The following is an 18,390-nucleotide window of genomic DNA, read 5'->3' as shown; positions in this document are numbered from 1 at the left end:
TCCAGTGAGCCTCGGTCACTGCTCTCTTGATGATGTGGACGGATAACGCTGCTTAGTTCCTATCTGTAGAATGGGGATATATTCATATTGTTGTGAACATCGGGTAGAGTGGGGATATGTCAATTATTTGGAATGTGGACTGACTCCTAGTAATTTGTAATAAGTGCAAGTTATTACCCACACAGGCCACTGCTGGCCGGCACTGTGGCGGGGCAGGCTCTGTGCAGAATATGCAGATAATTGTGATATGGCGGTTGAAGACATAGAGTGTTAACGTAAGGAGAAAAAATAATGAGTAATGTACCACGAGGAGGGGCAGGCTGTCGGCAGATGTGCCAGTGCCACGGGAAGATGGGAGCCAGAAGGGCGGAGAGGACTGGAGGAGGCTGGATAAGAGGGCGTCCAGGTGTGGGCAGAGCACCAACGGCACGGGGAGAAGGGAGGTCTGTGCCGGGATATTGCGCCAGTGCATGCAGCACGGGGGTGCAGTAACGGGTTGGTTTGTGAGCAATCACGATGCACAGAGCCTTGAGTTTCATGCAAATAATATTAACCCTAATTCTGTAGGCTCTGGGTAGCCATGGTACATTTTTGAGTAACAGTAGTAGTTGGAGATACAGCATCTGATGGGATGCGAATCTGAAAGCAGGCAGTGGGCCGGGGAGGGCAGAGGGAGAACTGCTACGCAAGAAAGGAAACTGAGATAAGGCTGGATGTCTACAGCAACGTGCGAGGGGCACCCGCTTCCACTGGGGGTCCTGGCCCAGCTCTGCCAGCATCACCCCGTCCCCAGGGCCTCCTAGCCAGAGGCGAACTTATCGCAGAGCCTGTAAAGGTTAAGCCCGAGGACCCCTCACTAACAGAAGCCTTCTCCCAGGTCTTGGGGGAGGTCGTAGCTGTGTGTTCACTTGGTCTTTTACTGCCTGTGATATTTACAAGTGCAAGATGTTTTATACAAGGCTGCTGTCTTTCTCTCCTCTGATGTCCCTTGTCACCCGCTCCTTTTATTAAGGGCAGGTGATTATCACCTGGCTTAAGGGGACGATTTCCAAACAAGGTTGGTGGAATATGGTGCACGGAGACTTCTGTCTAGGATGAAGTCCACCCCAATGTTATTGTTCTCAAAGGTCCGGGGCTCCAGAGGTGCGGGTGGCATGAAGGAGAAACCTGGAGCTCACGGCTCGTGTATGGGAGCCCCAAACTTTACACGAAAGCAGCCTGAGGCTTTTTCCACGCGGCAGAATCCTAAACATGCAGGTCCTATTTCCAATAATGCTACAAGTTTAAGTAAACATCTAAAAACTGTTTATAATGTAATTCTGCTTCCCCATGCTGGAGGAAATAAATACATTCTGAGCCTTGCTCCTAGAAAATAATGTTATTAAATCGTTGTCATGGAAAGTCGTGATCAAAGAGCTTGCAGCCAAAAGGTGCAGGGCAGGTGAGTGTGATAAAGGAGGGCCAGTGATCAGATTAATAAAAATAAGATCTATTCCTTTTAGATGTGATTTTTGTGGTATTTGCAGTTTTAAAATATTTATGACATTTTTCTCATTAGAAACAAATATTGGTTTCTTCATAATTCATATTAATTTATATTAACATTATAATTTTGCATTCTTTTCCTAAAAAGGGCCTGGGTTGCATTAACATCAGGTGACTGACATGGCCTCCTTAGGGGAGCCACGTGCCCCTCTGTGGCATCAGGGCGTCACTCCCCGCTGTGCTTCCCCGGGCCTGTCACTGACCCTTCACAACCTGCCCTGCTTGGAGCAGCCTTGGTCCTCTGGGCTCTGATGTGGCTCTCTGACTGCTGCACCCCTCACCTTTCCCACTTCAGCCTGGTGGTCTGGGGACCAGATCTCGCCCGGCCAACACAGAGCTCCCGTCTTGCCAACAGGGCCTCCTTGTCTGCAGGTGTCTGCTCTCCCCTGGTGCGGGGCCTTCCCAGAGCACACCAGACCCCACGGTGTACCTGTCCTCAGGGGCGGCAGTCTTTATATAAATCTAGCACAGTGCCCCACAGAGGACTCTTAATAAGGGAGGCGCCTGGGCTAAGCTGGGGAGAATGCTCGACCAGGCGGCCAGACCTTGGGAAAACCCTTGTGCCTGTGAAGCAGGGACAGGGCCCCAGGGAGAGAGGGAGGCCCACTGTCAAAACCATGTTTCCCAGGACAAATCCGCATAAATAACACATGCAAGAAACGAAAAAACATGTATTTGAGTTATACTTCCATACCTGAGAAGGAAGAAATCAAAATCGTTTTACTCTAATCACTGCATTATACATTGTTAGAGAAGAAATCTGAACAACCTTAAATTGGCAAGGGCCTATTACTACCACTTTGTAAAGAAAACAGCCAGTGGCTTCTTTTCCTGATTTGTTTATCTAACTCAGGCTAACGAGCTGAGGCCCAATGGGGGAAAGAGGCTGTGTCCCCAGCAAGTGTCTCCTGCAACCAGAATCTCAAGGGTCCCATCCTGCGATAATCTCCTTTTTTTCATTTGGCCCTCTTCTTTAATAAAGGAAGGGGCAAAAGTGTGAGGAAATAATTTCCAATTTTTCTAGAAGCTACAGATGGATATTGTGAAGAAGCATAATTTTTCTTCTGTTTTGTCAAAATGCTCCGCGTGTCGCAGTAATTCATGGCTTATTTGGGAATTATTGAGCTCTGTAGTGACTGAAACAAATCATGAACTTGGGCTGTTCAAACCTGATGGTTGACATTGGAGGGTCCACACGAGTTTCATCCATTAGTATTTCGACACATTACTTTCATAGCATTAAGGAATTATATAGAATCTTTATTTTCAGATAGACATTGTAAGAATTTTTTTTCTTTGCAAAAAGGAAGGATGATTAATGCCATTACAAACAAAGTTTATGAGAGAAATAAAAATATTTCTCTGTGGGTGGGAAGTGTTTCTTCAACATTCAGTCAAATGTAGACACAATAAAACATCCACACCATGCACAGCCTCACTCTGCCTTAAAGTGGCATTCATGGCAGGATTTCAGAATGAAGAAGAGCTTGCACCCCGAACACTGTAGGACACTCCCCTCTGCTACAGGAAAGAGCACGGCCGTGTGTGGGATGGGGCTGAGGATTCCCGCCTCGCTCCACAAGCTCCCACCTCATGAATGGTTCTCGAATACGTCATGCAGAATTCAGACCTATGAAAGTCCTTCCAATAATGGAAGATGGGACATAGGAAGAAGTCATCCCATCATGTTCTTCTTGCAGAAGTAAGATGGAGAAATGAGAAAAAAATGGAAAATTAGTTTCAAGAGGGAAAGGCTAACTCTAGGCAGGGATACGGAAATGTAAAATTTCAGAGTCGGAAGGTTCCTTACATTTGATCGAATCTGACACTTGCATTGTACGTATGAGGAGACTGAGGCTAAGGAAGGTAAAGCGTGTCACACAGTTTGTGAACAAGGTGAATGTGGAGGACACTTCTGCACTGACATTCTTCCACATGTCCTGAATCTTAACACCCAGACTCAGCTGCTGCGGTCCCTCTCAGTCGCATCCAGGGAAGTGGATTTGGGCAGCGAGTTTAGAATAATTGGTACTTAGTAGCTGTGTGACTGGATGAAGGTTACTCAATGTCTTAGGCCTCAGTTTACCCTTGGAAGGAAGGGTGGTCGTTGTCTCTGTCAGGAACCCAGGCGCCTGTGCCTCCTGGGAGGGACGCTGGAACCTGCCTTCCATCCAGGCCTGTGCTGTCCCGATCTCAAACTACATCTTAAAGTGCTTTATGGGGAAGGGGCACCAAATGCGCCTTCATGGGGATGGAGAGAGAAGATAAAGAGAAAAAGGGCAAACAAGAGGGCCCCGTTTGCCGGTCACTCTCTGTCTTACCTTGTGTATAGAATGAAAAGGCCCATTCAGAAATTATTAGTGGAGGGTCTGGTAATTCAAAATGCTTTTGATATATTGAGTAATGTTGGCAAAATTCTTCAAGTTTTCTGAGTTTCAGTTTCTCTGTTATACTTAGGTTAAACAAGCAAAAAGCTTTGAACAATTTCAGATTCTTTCCAAAATTCCGATGGGGCTTTTATAGAGCATATTGGTTACTCTGACATTATTGATCACATTGGCGGGCCCTGGATGTGCTTGGGAGAACATTTTCATCCTTCTCTTCTCATTCCTTAATCCAGTAAACCTGTGTTCAAAGAAAGAAGAAAGTAAAACTTAAAAATGCCCATATATGCCTCCCTGACCATTCTCACATACTGAATTTTAGTTACAGTATTGAATATGTTCTCTGTGCCAATATAGCCTGTTACACATTTTAGTCAGAAATCATCGTTAAGCCCAAATCCCACCAGGATGGAGGGAAGGCGGCTGTCAGCTCACAGTCTGTTCTGCAGGGATGCCTTTGAACTTGCTGCTTCACCATCTATATGCCTGGCCCACGTTACACCTCACTGAGGTCTTGGCTTCTGTATGACCTTCCCATGTCCCCAGCACCTGCACACCTCAGCACCCTTTCCCGCCTTCCCCACTCTCAGTCTGGATGGGCTCCTCTGACAAACTGCTCTGGATGCTTCTCACCCAGGGCCCGTGGTTCACGTGAGTCAGCAGAGCTCTGCTCCACATGGTCCCTCAGGGCCTGAATGGGTGAGCAGGTCCCACATGAGCTCTTCCAGGGCCCTCCTGGGAGTGGCACACACCACTCTGCCTGTGTTTCACCTTCTCATGAGGTGGCCACACCCAGCCCCAAATGGGAACAGCCCTATCACACACCGGCAAGCAGGGAAGCTGGGGTATTTGGCAAACAGCACCAATGACTGTCATGATCTGTATCTAGCCGCTGAATATTAGCTTATCTCTTTCTCATCAGGGAAAAATACATTCTCCCGTCTTCAAGGGAGGCAACTCAAAAGGTCAGCCTTGTCCTGGCCCAAGGTCAAGGTTGTGTATCCATGTATATATACCTGTCCTGGGAGAGACATCAAGTCTGGATGTGGTTTTCTTTGATACACTGACCTGTCAACGAAGAAACCGATCTGACCTCCCTCCCGCTCCAAACACGCAGTGTGTGTTCTGAGGTGGAAAGGGCCAGCCTGAGTCCCCACTGGGCACATCCTGATGGGCTGGGTTCCCAGAGGTGAGGTTTTTCTTAGATTCAGCTCTAATTCTTTCCCTAGGGTGGGGCCCCTGAGGTATGTTTTCTCTCAGACTCTTGCCTCCATTGTCTGGGAGTGTATTCTTTTTCCATTAACCATTTTTGCCGTGGTAAGGTGGGCATTGGATAATACACCTGCTTTGGGGTCCAAGCAGAGGCTGCCGTCTGCCCATGGAAGACAGGCAGGCAGCAGTACCATTCAATCTCAAGTAGTCATTTTTCTTCCTGACTTGTGGTTCCTTTGGCAGAACTTCCTTAAAATTGAGCCAACTTTCTACCTGAGGCCAGCTTCACGTGTGCACAGCCGCATCTGAGTTCTTTTCTCCGGGCAATGCCAAGAGCTGCTGTGCATCTTTGCTTCTGCAGGCCAGTGCCACTCCCTCTCCCTGGCTTTACTCTGGCCCTTTCTCTCTGAAGTACAGGTATCTGGGCCCTACAGCCTTCAGTGGAAGGGCCACACCTTAGTTTCTTTTCCGTGAGCCATATTTGCATAGTTAAAGACATTACAGGGTGGCAGCCTAATCCATTTAGAGGCTTTAGCAGTGGGGGTGATTATTTCTGCCACGTTGTTTCAGCAGGCGTTGGCACTGCAAGCTGTGCTCCATGTTCTGCTGTAGAGATCAGGACGAGAGGCACTTGCCTCTCCCAGCCCCGCCAGACCTCAAGTGTGCTGTGTCTGTCTTTCCTCTTTTATAACAGCTTTCAAATCACCGGGTTCTTTTGGAGATAATTTCCTTCCTGTGGTAACTTACCAAGCACAGAGAATAGCACTCAGTGCATTCTAATAACCATTCCTTTTCCAACCTCTGCCCAGAGAGCTACCCGCTCCTTAGACGGGTTCTGTCTCATTAGAGGTTTCACCCATGCGAGGCACCGGGCGTCTGGCCTCCAGTCCCACATTCCTGAGCCCTAAGGATCAATGCTACCCGCTTTCGTTTCGTTTCACCACTCTTTGAACCCCATTTTTGTATCAGTCAGCACATGCTAGGTCGTATGACAGAAGCACACATGCACACACTCACACACACGCTAACACACACGCCTTCACTGTGTGGCTCTGGGTTCAGAGTCTGTCAGCGAGAGGCAGGCCACATTTTGGAAGGCGGGAACGAGGCTGAGGCCATTCGTCCCCAAGGGCACATTCAGACAGACACATGGACTTGGGAGGGTCCATCTGGTTGCTGAGATGCCACGCATGACCTGCCATGGCTGCTGAGCCTCAAGAGGCTTCTGGAAAAGCTCACCAAGAACCTGCTCCCAGCTGCTGCTTTCCTGCCGTTTGCTCCCCCAACTGCGCAAATGCTTACGCAAGACTCACATCGCCTGTTCCATAATTCCCTCTGTGCTGGATGCCTGGATACCTTTTGTTTCCTCTAACTTGAATCCTTAGTAATGCACCAGCCTTATTTTTGTGTGTGGCGTGAATGACCACCAGCCTATTTATTTAAGGCCTGTCTTCCCTGAATAGAATATAAACTCTAGGAGGGAGGGGGGTTTCTTGTTGGCACAGTGCTGGGTCTTCCTTGGTTTGAAAAGTGTGGCATACTCAGAGAAGCAAGGAAATGATGAATGAATGCATTAGTTAATGAAAGACCAGTTGAATTATAAACCTGAAATTGAATTGCCTATCACAGAAAGATTCTAAAATGGGAAACTCAATGGAAATGGTAAATATGGGATTTGTTGAGAATCACAAAATTCAGACTCTGCAAAAGTGATACATTTATAATATCTAATGCATAACAAAAATTATGAAAGGTATAAAAATCCCTTACAATCAGCCTCTGCATCCCTCTTACCATGAACCTAAAATAATTCTTTAAACTGTGATGAGGGGAGTGGCCTCTGAGGCAGCCCAGTCTACAGGCACTTCTTCGAGACTCCTAGAGTGCCCCTAGGATAGAATCAGCCCTAACTGTTTGATGGCTGCAGTAAAGTCTTACTGGGCACCGTGAACACTGCAGTGGCTTCAACCCTGGGCCTTTGCCTCTGTAATTTGTACCTCTTCAGCCTGCACTTGGAATCAGCACTTGGCTTGGGTGGCTGTCCTCTCTACAGTTCTTGGTTGTATTTTATTTCTTACTTTTCTTTTTGTTTTGCTTTTTGTTGTTTGAGAAGACTCAAGTACAAATAGTCATAACTATTATATGACCGAATATGCATGGATCACTTGCTCTCTGCCAGGCACTAACGGTGCTCATTTAATCACTTCCTTTTATCTTCATAACACCTTGAGGAGGTGGACACTATTGTGTCCCCCACTTTATAGATCAGAGAATCGAGGCTCCAGTAGGTCCTGCTTCCTGTCAGGGCTTGGACTTGTGAGCCTAGAGTTTGCCTCCACACCCTGAAACAGATTCTACTGTCTCCCTTAGCTTTTCTTCACACTTCATATATTTATTGCAACTTCAGATTTCCCTGATGTCACATGATGTTACTATACTGTTGATGAATAATGTTGGTCATCATTCACTGAGTGCTTGCCATGTTGGAGCAGTCTCTATCAGAAAGAGAACTGGGGAGGTGAAGATGTCAACATGGAGAGAACACAGAATGTTTGACAAAGAGAACAAATTATACAGAACATTTATTAATAGAACTGCCTTGCCTCTCCTTCTGCTCTGTTTCAGGAATACCAAATTGACATATTTTTTGCTCAGACCTGGACAGATAGTCGCCTTCGATTCAATAGCACAATGAAAATTCTCACTCTGAACAGCAACATGGTGGGGTTGATCTGGATCCCAGACACCATCTTCCGCAATTCTAAAACCGCAGAGGCCCACTGGATCACCACCCCCAACCAGCTCCTCCGGATTTGGAATGACGGGAAAATCCTTTATACTTTGAGGTAAGACGCTGCGTGGATCTCCGATTACTCCTGGTTTAAAATGGGATCCTTAATTTGAATCGTTGTAGGAATGAGACCCGATTTTCGTCTCTAAGTCTATTCTCTTTCACGTGAGACATGCTACAGCATCCTGAGAAAGTTGGCCCTCATGCCACATGTGTAAAAATAAAAGCATACAGGTGATCCACAGAGAATATAAGCTCATTTTTTCAGAATCCATTTCTGCTGGAAGTAGGCTGTGAAGGTTATTCTTAATAGATTTACACTGTGGGTCCCCTCACCTAGGAAAAGACAGATGTCGGCGCACTAAACAAATGCAGTTTGAGTGAATCTGAGACCACAGGGAAGATGGGGAGAGTAGGCCCCTTTCCCAGGCATATCCATGAGGGAAGGAGCAGCTCCCCTGGAGTGTGTCCTCCTAGAGGCAGGGAAGTCTTCGAAGAAACCCGGAGAGGTAAGGGAAACTGAACTTCCAAGAAGGAAACTGACTCACCCACAGTCACCACTGGGAGCCTGTCTCCCAGGTCTTTCTGCTGGGATGGTCAGAGTCTAACTGAACACACAGCAACAGCACTAGCAATGACGGGCCCTCCACCCTCCTGTCTGCTCGCCCAGCACAGGGACTGGACGGTCCCTCCAGCAGTGTCCTTTGAGCGGTTGGTGCTGCCCCAGAGGGCACTGCACTCCCTTCTTCCTGATGGCTCAGAAGCCCTGGGTGCAGCTAGCCTTTGCTCTCACGGGCTCGCTCTCACTGCCCCAGGGCACAGGGCTGCTTCCTCCACCTGCTCTGTGGCTACATCTTCCCGCTCTGCTCTTTCTGCCTCAGGGCTTGACCCTGTCACTTTCCTCTCCTTACCCATCCTTACTGGCTTAGCTCATCCATCCTGAGAATGAAAGCCGTGTGTGTACTGAGATTTCCACAAGGAGAAATCTGATTCCTAACATTAAATAAATGTCCACAGCACACACATAGGCCCAGATGGACTTTAAAATAAGCAGACGGTGAGAGAGTGTTAAAATTTCAGGGAAATCCTCATTTTGCCAGGGAGGGAACAATTACAGCAAAAAAAAAAAAAAAAAAAAAAAAACAAAGCCACAGCTGGGAACTGTGTGGATGAAATACATTGGGAGCTGGGGTTTGTAGAAGTTGTCTCCTCATCAGTTGTACAGCCATACACCGGAGACTCTGACATGACATAAAGCCTCAGCAAGCCGGGGCCAAGACCCAGCCAGTTCTGGGACCCCGTGTAGACACTGAAGTATGAGGCTACTGCCCTGGGAGGAGGCAGGGCCCCCATTTGGCGGAGCCACCACCTGCCTAGTGAACTATGGGGCAGTTGTCCAAACAGGAAATCCCCCCCGATGCGTGCATTAATTTGGCATAATAGCTGTTTAGATAAACACACCAGTTTCTAAATGGAGGAAGGATTTAATTCAAACAGATTGACAACAACAACTTATAAAACAACAGTTGGTTTTGTCTCCTCTCTGACTTGGCGTGTATTTCTAGACATAGTTGGAATTTTACTAACTGGAATTCTCTGTGCCACTGATAGTTAAAAGCAAAACAAAATAACCCAACATGAAAGCAACACAGCACAGTCTCACCGTGAATGGCTCCCTGGCCAAGAGTGAGCCGCGTGTGCTGCCCTGGGTAACAGAGCGGCCCTCCCCATCCCTACATGGGGTGCCGTAGCAGCCGCCAGCCTTGCCCCGTGCTGTTTGCCGACCTGGACTGACGCTTGGCTCTTCCGCAGGCTCACCATCAATGCCGAGTGCCAGCTGCAGCTGCACAACTTCCCCATGGACGAGCACTCCTGCCCGCTGATTTTCTCCAGCTGTGAGTACCAGTCCCGGCCCGGGGTGTGCATGCTGTGTGAGTGATGCCTAGCCTGGTGCTGCTTCTGTCAAACAGCCATGCGATTGATCACAGCGTCCCTGCACACACAGAGAAAACTGATGATGGTTTTGGTATTGACTACCTGGGCATTCTCACTCTAGACCTTGTCGCGTAAGAGCCATGTTACAAAATAGGTGATCTCGATAAGGCTGTGAGCAACTTGACCATCCATAATCAGAAACTGATCAACAGTTGATTTACCAAAAGACCCTTATGCTAATGAGCTGTGCATACTATTCGGAAGTATACAAAATTCCTACGTAATATTTTAGATTTAACATTATCTTTTTAAAATTTATTTTTAATTTTTATTTATTTATTTATCTATTGAGACCGAGTTTTGCTCTTGTCACCCAGGCTGGAGTGCAGTAGCACGGTCTTAGCTCACTGCAACCTCTGCCTCCCGGGGTTCAAGTGATTCACCTGCCTCAGCCTCCTGAGTAGCTGGGACTATAGGCACGTGCCACCACGCCCAGCTATTTTTGTATTTTGTATTTTAGTATATTTGTATTTTTGTATTTTTAGTTGGGGTTTCACCATGTTGGTCAGGCTGATCTCGAACTCCTGACCTCAGGTGATCCACCCACCTCGGCCTCCCAAAGTGCTGGGATTACAGGCATGAGCCACTGTGCCTGGCCGATTTAACATTACCTTAAAGCAAGGTGATTTGTCTATAAGTAGAAAGATACAAATTTTTCTTTAATTTTACTTACATTTGTCTCATTGAACCATTGTAAGATGATATAATTTTTCATAGTATTTTATCTTCCAACGTTTTACTTATGGTAGATGTCATAGTTATCAAGTAATCCTTTACAAGTTCCTAAAGACAACATCTACTGCTAAGTATAAGAGTGCATATAACAGGAATATCAAATATCAAATCTATACAATTTTTAAGTTAAAATCAAAATGGAAAGATATCTGGTGAATGAATTTACAATGGGCCATTTTAAATGAATTAATCACAAGTACTTATGTATGACTCATAAGAATTCAGTTTATTGTACTGGCTTTCTTTAAAATTGCATATGGGGCCAGGCGCGGTGGCTCATGCCTGTAATCCCAGCACTCTGGGAGGCCGAGGCATGTGGATCACAAGGTCAGGAGATCAAGACCATCCTGGCTAACACGGTGAAACCCCATCTCTACTAAAAATACAAAAAATCAACTGAGGGTGGTGGCAGGTGCCTGTGGTCCCACCTACTCCGGAGGCTGAGGCAGCAGAATCGCTTGAACCCGGGAGGCAGAGGTTGCAGTGAGCTAAGATTGTACCACTGCACTCCAGCCTGGGTGACAGAGTGCGACTCTGTCTCTAAATAAATAAATAAATAATAAATAAATAAATAAATAAATAAATAATTAAAATTGCATATGGAACATGACAAACAAATCTGATGAAATCTCATGTAGAAGTTTTTGTGGCTTGCTTCATTGAACATTATTGATCTTTCCCTGAACCTTCAAATGAACTGTAAAATATGTTCGTCCCTTATTTTACTTTTGCTTCTGTTCCTTGCATGTGTGGGGCCTGTGGAGGCCCAGGTCCAGGTCTGCAGAGATCAGCGGAGCTCTGCACACTATGCACGTGTTCTCACCGGAAACCGTATTTCTTTCTGTAATAGCTTCCCTCATTCTGTCATGCTGTAAAAATGTGTTTAAATCATTCACAGAGCCTTTTAAGTGCTCAGTTCCGGGAGGGATTCTGTGCACGTGGACTCACACAATACTGCTAGAAAGAAGAGTGCTGGTATCAATTGTTTTAAAAAGATATTTATAGCAATAACATAAATTCTTAAAGACAATTCACACGTACTCGGGGAAATACGTAAAAGTGAATGCCTTTCTGGAATTAGTTGACAATGAGCATAGAGTACTAGGAAGAAATCTGGATAGTAGTAAAAACGGTTTGTGAGACCAGCCACATCTGTTTCCCTGTTTCTGCTGTGTCGTGTAGTGATGGTGGTCAGAGTGAATGTGGGAGCTGGGGGTGGACAGTCTTATATATCGTGTCAGAAAGTGGCACTTCCAATGCATGAGCAAAAAAAGGTTATTATATCTGAAAATCAGGGAGTGGCAGGATCAAATTTATGTTCAGCAACCGTATAAGATCTTATAAGAGCAAAACTGGATGTACACAGTTATATGGCAGAAAATCTGAAACACTGGCAACCTTAAATGCGGTGGGGATGTGGGGCAACAGGAACTCTCACTCACCGCTGGGGAAATGCACAATGTCACAGCCCTTTGGAAGACAGCTGGGTTGTCTCTTACAGAACTAGACATGCTGGTACTATATGATCCAGAATTTGTACTCCTTGGCATTTACCAAATGAATTAAAACTTACGTCCACACCAAAACCTGTGTACAGGTGTTTGTAGCAGCTTCATAGTTGCCAAAATTTGGAAGCAACCAAGATGTCCTTTGATAGGAGAATGGATAAACAGACCACGGCATATTCATGCAATGGAATATTATTCAGCACTACAAAGAAAGGAGCTACTAAGCCATAAAGAGACATGTAGGAAACTTAAACGCCTATTTACTAAGTAAAAGAAACCAATCTGAAAAGGCTGCATACTCTGATTCCAACTATATGACATTCTGGAAAAGGCAAAACTGTAAAAACAATAGAAAGGTCAGTGGTTGCCAGGGGTTGTGGGCAGAGGGAGGATTTTTAGGACAGTGAAACTATTATATATGATACTGTCATGTTGGACATATTTGTCAAACACATAGAATGTACAACGCTGAGAACGAATGCTAAAATCAGTCCCTGGACTTCAGGTGATAACGACGTGTCAATGTAGGTTCATTGATTGTAACAAATGGACTGCTCTGGTGGGGGATGTTGATAGCTGGGGAAAGGAGTACTTGGGAGCCCTGTACTTTCTGCTCAATTTTTCTGTAAACCTAAACCTGCTTCTTTTTTTAAAGTCTAGTAAAAGAAAAAATTATTGGAGGTAAAGAAATCAATTAGGAATCTATTGCTGTCATAAACCACAATGTTCCATAATATCAAATTTAAAAAATATCAAATTAAAGAAAAAACTTGGTTTCCCAAAATACAAAAGAGTGCTTTAAAGTATAAGTTTTTGAACCACTTTACATGTGTAGCATTAATTCATATGTATAGGATTCACTATTCATAAATGAGAATAATAACACTCTCCTAATGAAAACACTCATTGGTAACTTGGAGTGATGGAGGATACTTGCATCTAAATCAGTTTGGTGCCTAAGTTGTTTCCACATGATGGGTGTCCACTTTTAGGAAGACGCCGATTCTAATACCAATAAGCAACTGAAAGTGAAGTGAGCCGGGTGCAGTGGCTCATGCCTGTAATCCCAGCACTTTGGGAGGCCGAGGCAAGCAGATCACGAGGTCAGGAGTTCAAGACCAGCCTGGCCATTATGGTGTATCTCTACTAAAAATACAAAAATTAGCCGGGTGTGGTGGCGTGTACCTGTAATCCCAGCTACGTAGGAGGCTGAGGCAGGAGAATGGCTTGAACCCAGGAGGCAGAGGTTGCAGTGAGCCAAGATCATGCCACTGCACTCCAGCCTAGGCAATAGAGTGAGACTCCGTCTCAAAAAAAAGAAAGGAAAGAAAGTGAAGTAGTGTCCATGTTTGTGAACAGTTAACCTTGCAGTATCCTGATATTTTTCAATTAAATACACTCAGAAGCTGTATTTTTCCACTTAAAAATTTTACAATAACAAAGTTGAACAACTAGTTATATTCACTATCATACAAATAAAAGTTAGAAAAACTGCCCAAAATGTACAGTAAGATATAAAGTGATCGTAAAATTGACTAACAACTGTTAGGCTGGTCTTGGCTCTCTGAGTAGCAGAAGCAAAACCTCTCAAACAATGACAAGTATGTAAGATTTTCCAATATATGCACAGAGATGAGGCAATAACATTTGCTATATAACATGTTTGGGTAATGGCTTTAATTTTTATTTTTAAATAGTTGAGATTTTTGAAATAATATTTTAATTAATTAAAAATTTTCTATAGCACTTTCTGTAGTCATTGAGGTTAAGGATCACATTTTAAAAATTCCTAAAATGTACTTTAAAAGGTAATGTTATAAGTTTCTTTAAACTTGTTAAAATTATTAAAACTAAATTTTAAATTACTTATATGGATGAATTAAAAGTGAATTTGATATGGACTCTTGGACAAACATTTTTGGTGTCCAGAACTTGGCCATAATTGTGTAGTTAGTGCACTCATAGAAATTGAACCATAAAGAATATTCAATTGCAAACAGCATTGATTGTTTTATTCATTTCCTATTACTCCTGCAACAAATTACTGTAACCTTAGTGGCTTGAAACAACATAAATTTAATATCTTACATTTCTGTAGATTAGAAATCTGAACTGGGCTAAAATCAAGGTGTGGGCAGGGCAGCATTGCCACCTGGAGGCTCTGGGCTCCTAGAGGCTGCCCACATTCCTTGACGTGGGTCCCCTTCCTCTATCTTTGGAGCCAACAACAGCACCCCTCTCTGATCCCACTTTTGTCATCATCTCTCTCTTAGACCACAGACAGGAGAGCTCTCTGGGTTTTGAAGACCTGTGTGATTAGGTTGGGCTCACCCACATGGGCCAAGATGATCTCCCATCTAAGATCTTTCACTTAATCACATCTTTGAAGTCCCTTCTGCCACATAAAGTGACATAGTAGCAGGTTCTGGGGTTCAGAGTGTGAATGTCCTTGCTGGTTACTAGTTTGCCTGCCATAATTACTAGTGACTGAGGGCATTCCAAGACTTGGGAACCTGCCTGGTAGATGTGCCATTCACAATTCTCAGATTGTGGGGAGAATCTACACAGCAGAACAAGCCCAAAATACATTTCACTAAAAGGAAAAATCATCTCCTGTGAATTATGACAAACTGTCTTGTTTAATCTGTGTCTTGTTTCGGGAAGTCAGGGGCTCTGAATGGAGGGACTGGTTGGAGCCATGGCAGAGGAAAATAAGTTGTGAATATTTCATGGACATTTGTCACTTCCCAAATAATACTTTCATAATTTCTTATGCCTGTCTTACTTGAATCTCTTAATCCTGTTATCTTCGTAAGCTGAGGATGTACGTTACCTCAGGGCTACTACTATAATTGTGTTAACTGTACAAATTGATTGTAAAACATGTGTGTTTGAAGAATATGAAATCAGTGCACCTTGAAAAGGAACAGAATAACAGCGATTTTCAGGGAGCAAGGGAAGACAACCTTAAGGTCTGACTGCCTGTGGGGTCAGGCAAAATAGAGCCATGTTTTTCTTCTTGCAGAGAGCCTATAAATGGATGTGCAAATAGGGAAGATATCACTAAATTCTTTTCCTAGCAAGGAATATTAATAATTAATACCCTGGGGAAGGAATGCATTCCTGGGGGGAGGTCTATAAACGGCCACTCTGGGAATGTCTGTCTTATGTGGTTGAGATAAGGACTGAAATATATGCCCTGGTCTCCTGCAGTACCCTCAGGCTTACTAGGGTGGGGAAAAACCCCACCCTGATAAATTTGAGGTCAGACCAGTTCTCTGCTCTCGAACCCCTGTTTTCTGTTAAGATGTTTATCAAGACAATACATACACCGCTGAACATAGACCCTTATCAGGAGTTTCTGATTTTGCCCTGGTCCTGTTTCCTCAGAAGCATGTGACCTTTGTTCTCCTTTTTGCCCTTTGAAGCATGTGATCTTGTGACCTACTCCCTGTTCTTGCACTCCCTCCCCTTTTAAATTTCTTAATAAAACTTGCTGGTTTTGCGGCTTAGGTGGGCATCACGGACCTACTGATATGTGATGTCACCCCCAGTGGCCCAGCTGTAAAATTCCTCTCTTTGTACTCTTTCTCTTTATTTCTCAGCTGGCCGACACTTATGGAAAATAGAAAGAACCTACATTGAAATATTGAGGGTGGGTTCCCCCAATAGTGTCTTAATATATTTTATGAAAAAAATAAAAAGGCAAAATATAAATTTTGGGCATTTAATTCTTTATTTCTTAAGTTGTTTTGAAAATAATTTGTTTTCTTCTTGGTTTTCTTTTGATTAAATGTCAGCATTATGAAATAAATGTTTCTTTTTGTCCAGCTGATTGGTTAATATATGTTAGTATAAGCTTTATTTTACTCATGATTTCACTTCCAAAAGTTATATTGCCTTTGAAAAATTAATGTGTCTAGCTTAGTGTAGCTACAGTATATACCTTTAGCTAAACAATGCAATATACATGGATGTCCTAATCTGTTTTAAGTCAAATACAAAATTAATGACAAAATGTTAAGAATGCCAGTGTTACAACTCTATGCTCTTATTTTTTCTGAAGAGAGGGATCTCTTCACACACACACACAGGCACACACACACATATACACTTCTGTAAACTAATATAGGGGTGCACCGGACCTCGACATAATCTCTTTCTGTTGCTTAGTTTGAGATGTAGAGTATTATATATGCAAAATAAATGTTCATTGGCAATTGTTTAAATTATGTACTAGAATCAAATCTGAAAGGTGAGATGCCATTCCTTTAATTAAACTTTCAGTAATAAAATAATTAGTACCCCACTGTTGACTCTTTATTGTGCAACATTAAATCCTGGGACACCCATCACAGTAATGCATGGCACTGCTGCTGTTAGCATGTCTTGAACCTTTAAAATGCTATATTATGAGAAGTATGCAAGTAGCATATATAATTACTCTGTCAAACAACAAGTAAAATGGTCATTGATTTCTGAAGTTCAATTGGATATCTATGGGCAAAAAAAAAAAAAAAAAAGCTTGACTTTATACAATAGTTAATTCCAAAGGAATTGAGGCCTTAAATAAAATAAACATAAAAGCACAGTATATTAGAAAAAATACGTAGGAAAAATATTCATGAACTAAGGCTAATGAAGATTGTTTATACTTGGTACTGAAAGCATGATCCCCAAACCAAAAAGTGATCAATGGGACCTTGTCAAAAGTGAAAATGTTGGTCTACCAAGAACTTGTTATGAGGTCAAAAAGGCAGATTAGGCTGGGAGAGAACACTTTGCAAACCACAAATCTGATAAGGCTTGAATCTGTGATATATAAATAACTCTTAAATAATTTCATTTATTTTTATGATTGAACAGTATTGTATCATATGCAGTACCATTATTTGTCTTTTCATTTTCTGATGGGAACTTGGGTTGCTTTCACCTTTTGACTGCTGCGACTGCTGCACCTATTGGTAGACAAGACCCTGCTTGAGTCTCAGCTTTCGGTTCTTATGGGTATATACCTAGAAGTGGAATTTCTGGACCATATAATAATTCTGTATTTAATTCTCTGAGGAAATGACAGCCTGTTTTTCACAGCAGCTGTACTACTTTACATTTTCACCAGCAAGGCACAATGATTTTAGTTTCTTCACATCCTCACCAACACTTGTTATCTCTTCCCTTTTTATTGATAACAGCCATCCTAGTGGATGAGAAGTTGTAGCTCTTTATGGTTTTGATTTGCATTTCCCTAATGACTAAGGATGTTTTAATACATGCCATACCAAGGATGTTCAGATGCATGCTACGCCTTTGGAAACATCATTTAAGTCGAATAAGGCCAATGAAAAAGGAATGAGTACTCTATGCTTGCACCTCCATGAGGTGTCTAGAATAGGCAGATTCATAGGGAGAGAAAGCAGAGTGGAGGGGACCAGGGAATGTGGGGAGGAGAGAACAAGGGGAGCACAGATCTTCTGTGTGGGAGGATGAGCAGGTTTTGGAAATAGAGCAGCAATTGCTGCCCAACACTGGGAATGTACTTACTACGACTGAGTTGTACACTGAAAATGGTTAAAATGACTCATTTTACATTATGGATTTTTAAATCACATTTTAAAAATGTATACTAAAAACTGAACAACAAAACAATCCAGTTAGAAATGGGTAAAAGATAGGCCAGGTGTAGTGGTTCATGCCTGTAATCTCAGCACTTTGGGAGGCCAAGGTGGGCAAATCACCTGAGGTCAAGAGTTCGAGACCAGCCTGACCAACATGGTGAAACCCCATCTCTACTAACAACCACAGCAAAAAAATTAGCCAGGTGTCGTGGTGCATGCCTGTAATCCCAACTACTCAGAAGGCTGAAGCAGGAGAATCGCTGGAACCCAGGAGTTGGAGTTTGCAGTGAGCTGAGATCGTGCCATTGCACTTCAGCCTGGGAAACAAGAGTGAGATTCATAGGAAAAAAAAAAAAAAAAGAAAGGAAGAAAGGAAGAAAGGAAGAAAGAAAGAAAGAAAGAAAGAAAGAAAGAAAGAAAGAAAGAAAGAAAGAAAGAAAGAAAGAAAAGAAAGGAAAGAAAGGAAAGAAAGAAAGAAAGAAAGAAAGAGAAAGGAAGGAAAGAAAGAAAGAAAGAGAGAAAGAAAGAAAGAGAGAAAGAAAGAAAAGAGAAAGAAAGAAAGAAAGAGAAAGGAAGGAAAGAAAGAAAGAGAAAGAAAGAAAGAG

At 43.4% G+C, this 18,390-nt stretch overlaps 1 protein-coding gene across 2 annotated transcripts in view; it reads left to right on the top strand.

Moving 5' to 3' along the window:
- Nucleotides 1–18,390, top strand: part of GABRG3 (gamma-aminobutyric acid type A receptor subunit gamma3) — a 566,143-nt gene that overhangs the window by 344,573 nt on the left and 203,180 nt on the right. For both annotated transcript variants that reach the window (XM_008017336.3, XM_073011980.1), the window contains 2 exons: nt 7,767–7,987; nt 9,745–9,827. In XM_008017336.3, coding sequence (XP_008015527.3) covers nt 7,767–7,987; nt 9,745–9,827 — 304 coding nt within the window. The remainder of the gene's footprint in view (nt 1–7,766; nt 7,988–9,744; nt 9,828–18,390) is intronic.

This window comes from Chlorocebus sabaeus, chromosome 26, assembly GCF_047675955.1.
Source record: "Chlorocebus sabaeus isolate Y175 chromosome 26, mChlSab1.0.hap1, whole genome shotgun sequence".
Lineage (NCBI taxonomy): Eukaryota > Metazoa > Chordata > Mammalia > Primates > Cercopithecidae > Chlorocebus > Chlorocebus sabaeus.
The sequence above is the reverse complement of the archived record's forward strand: the minus strand, read 5'-3'. Positions and strand labels throughout refer to the sequence as shown.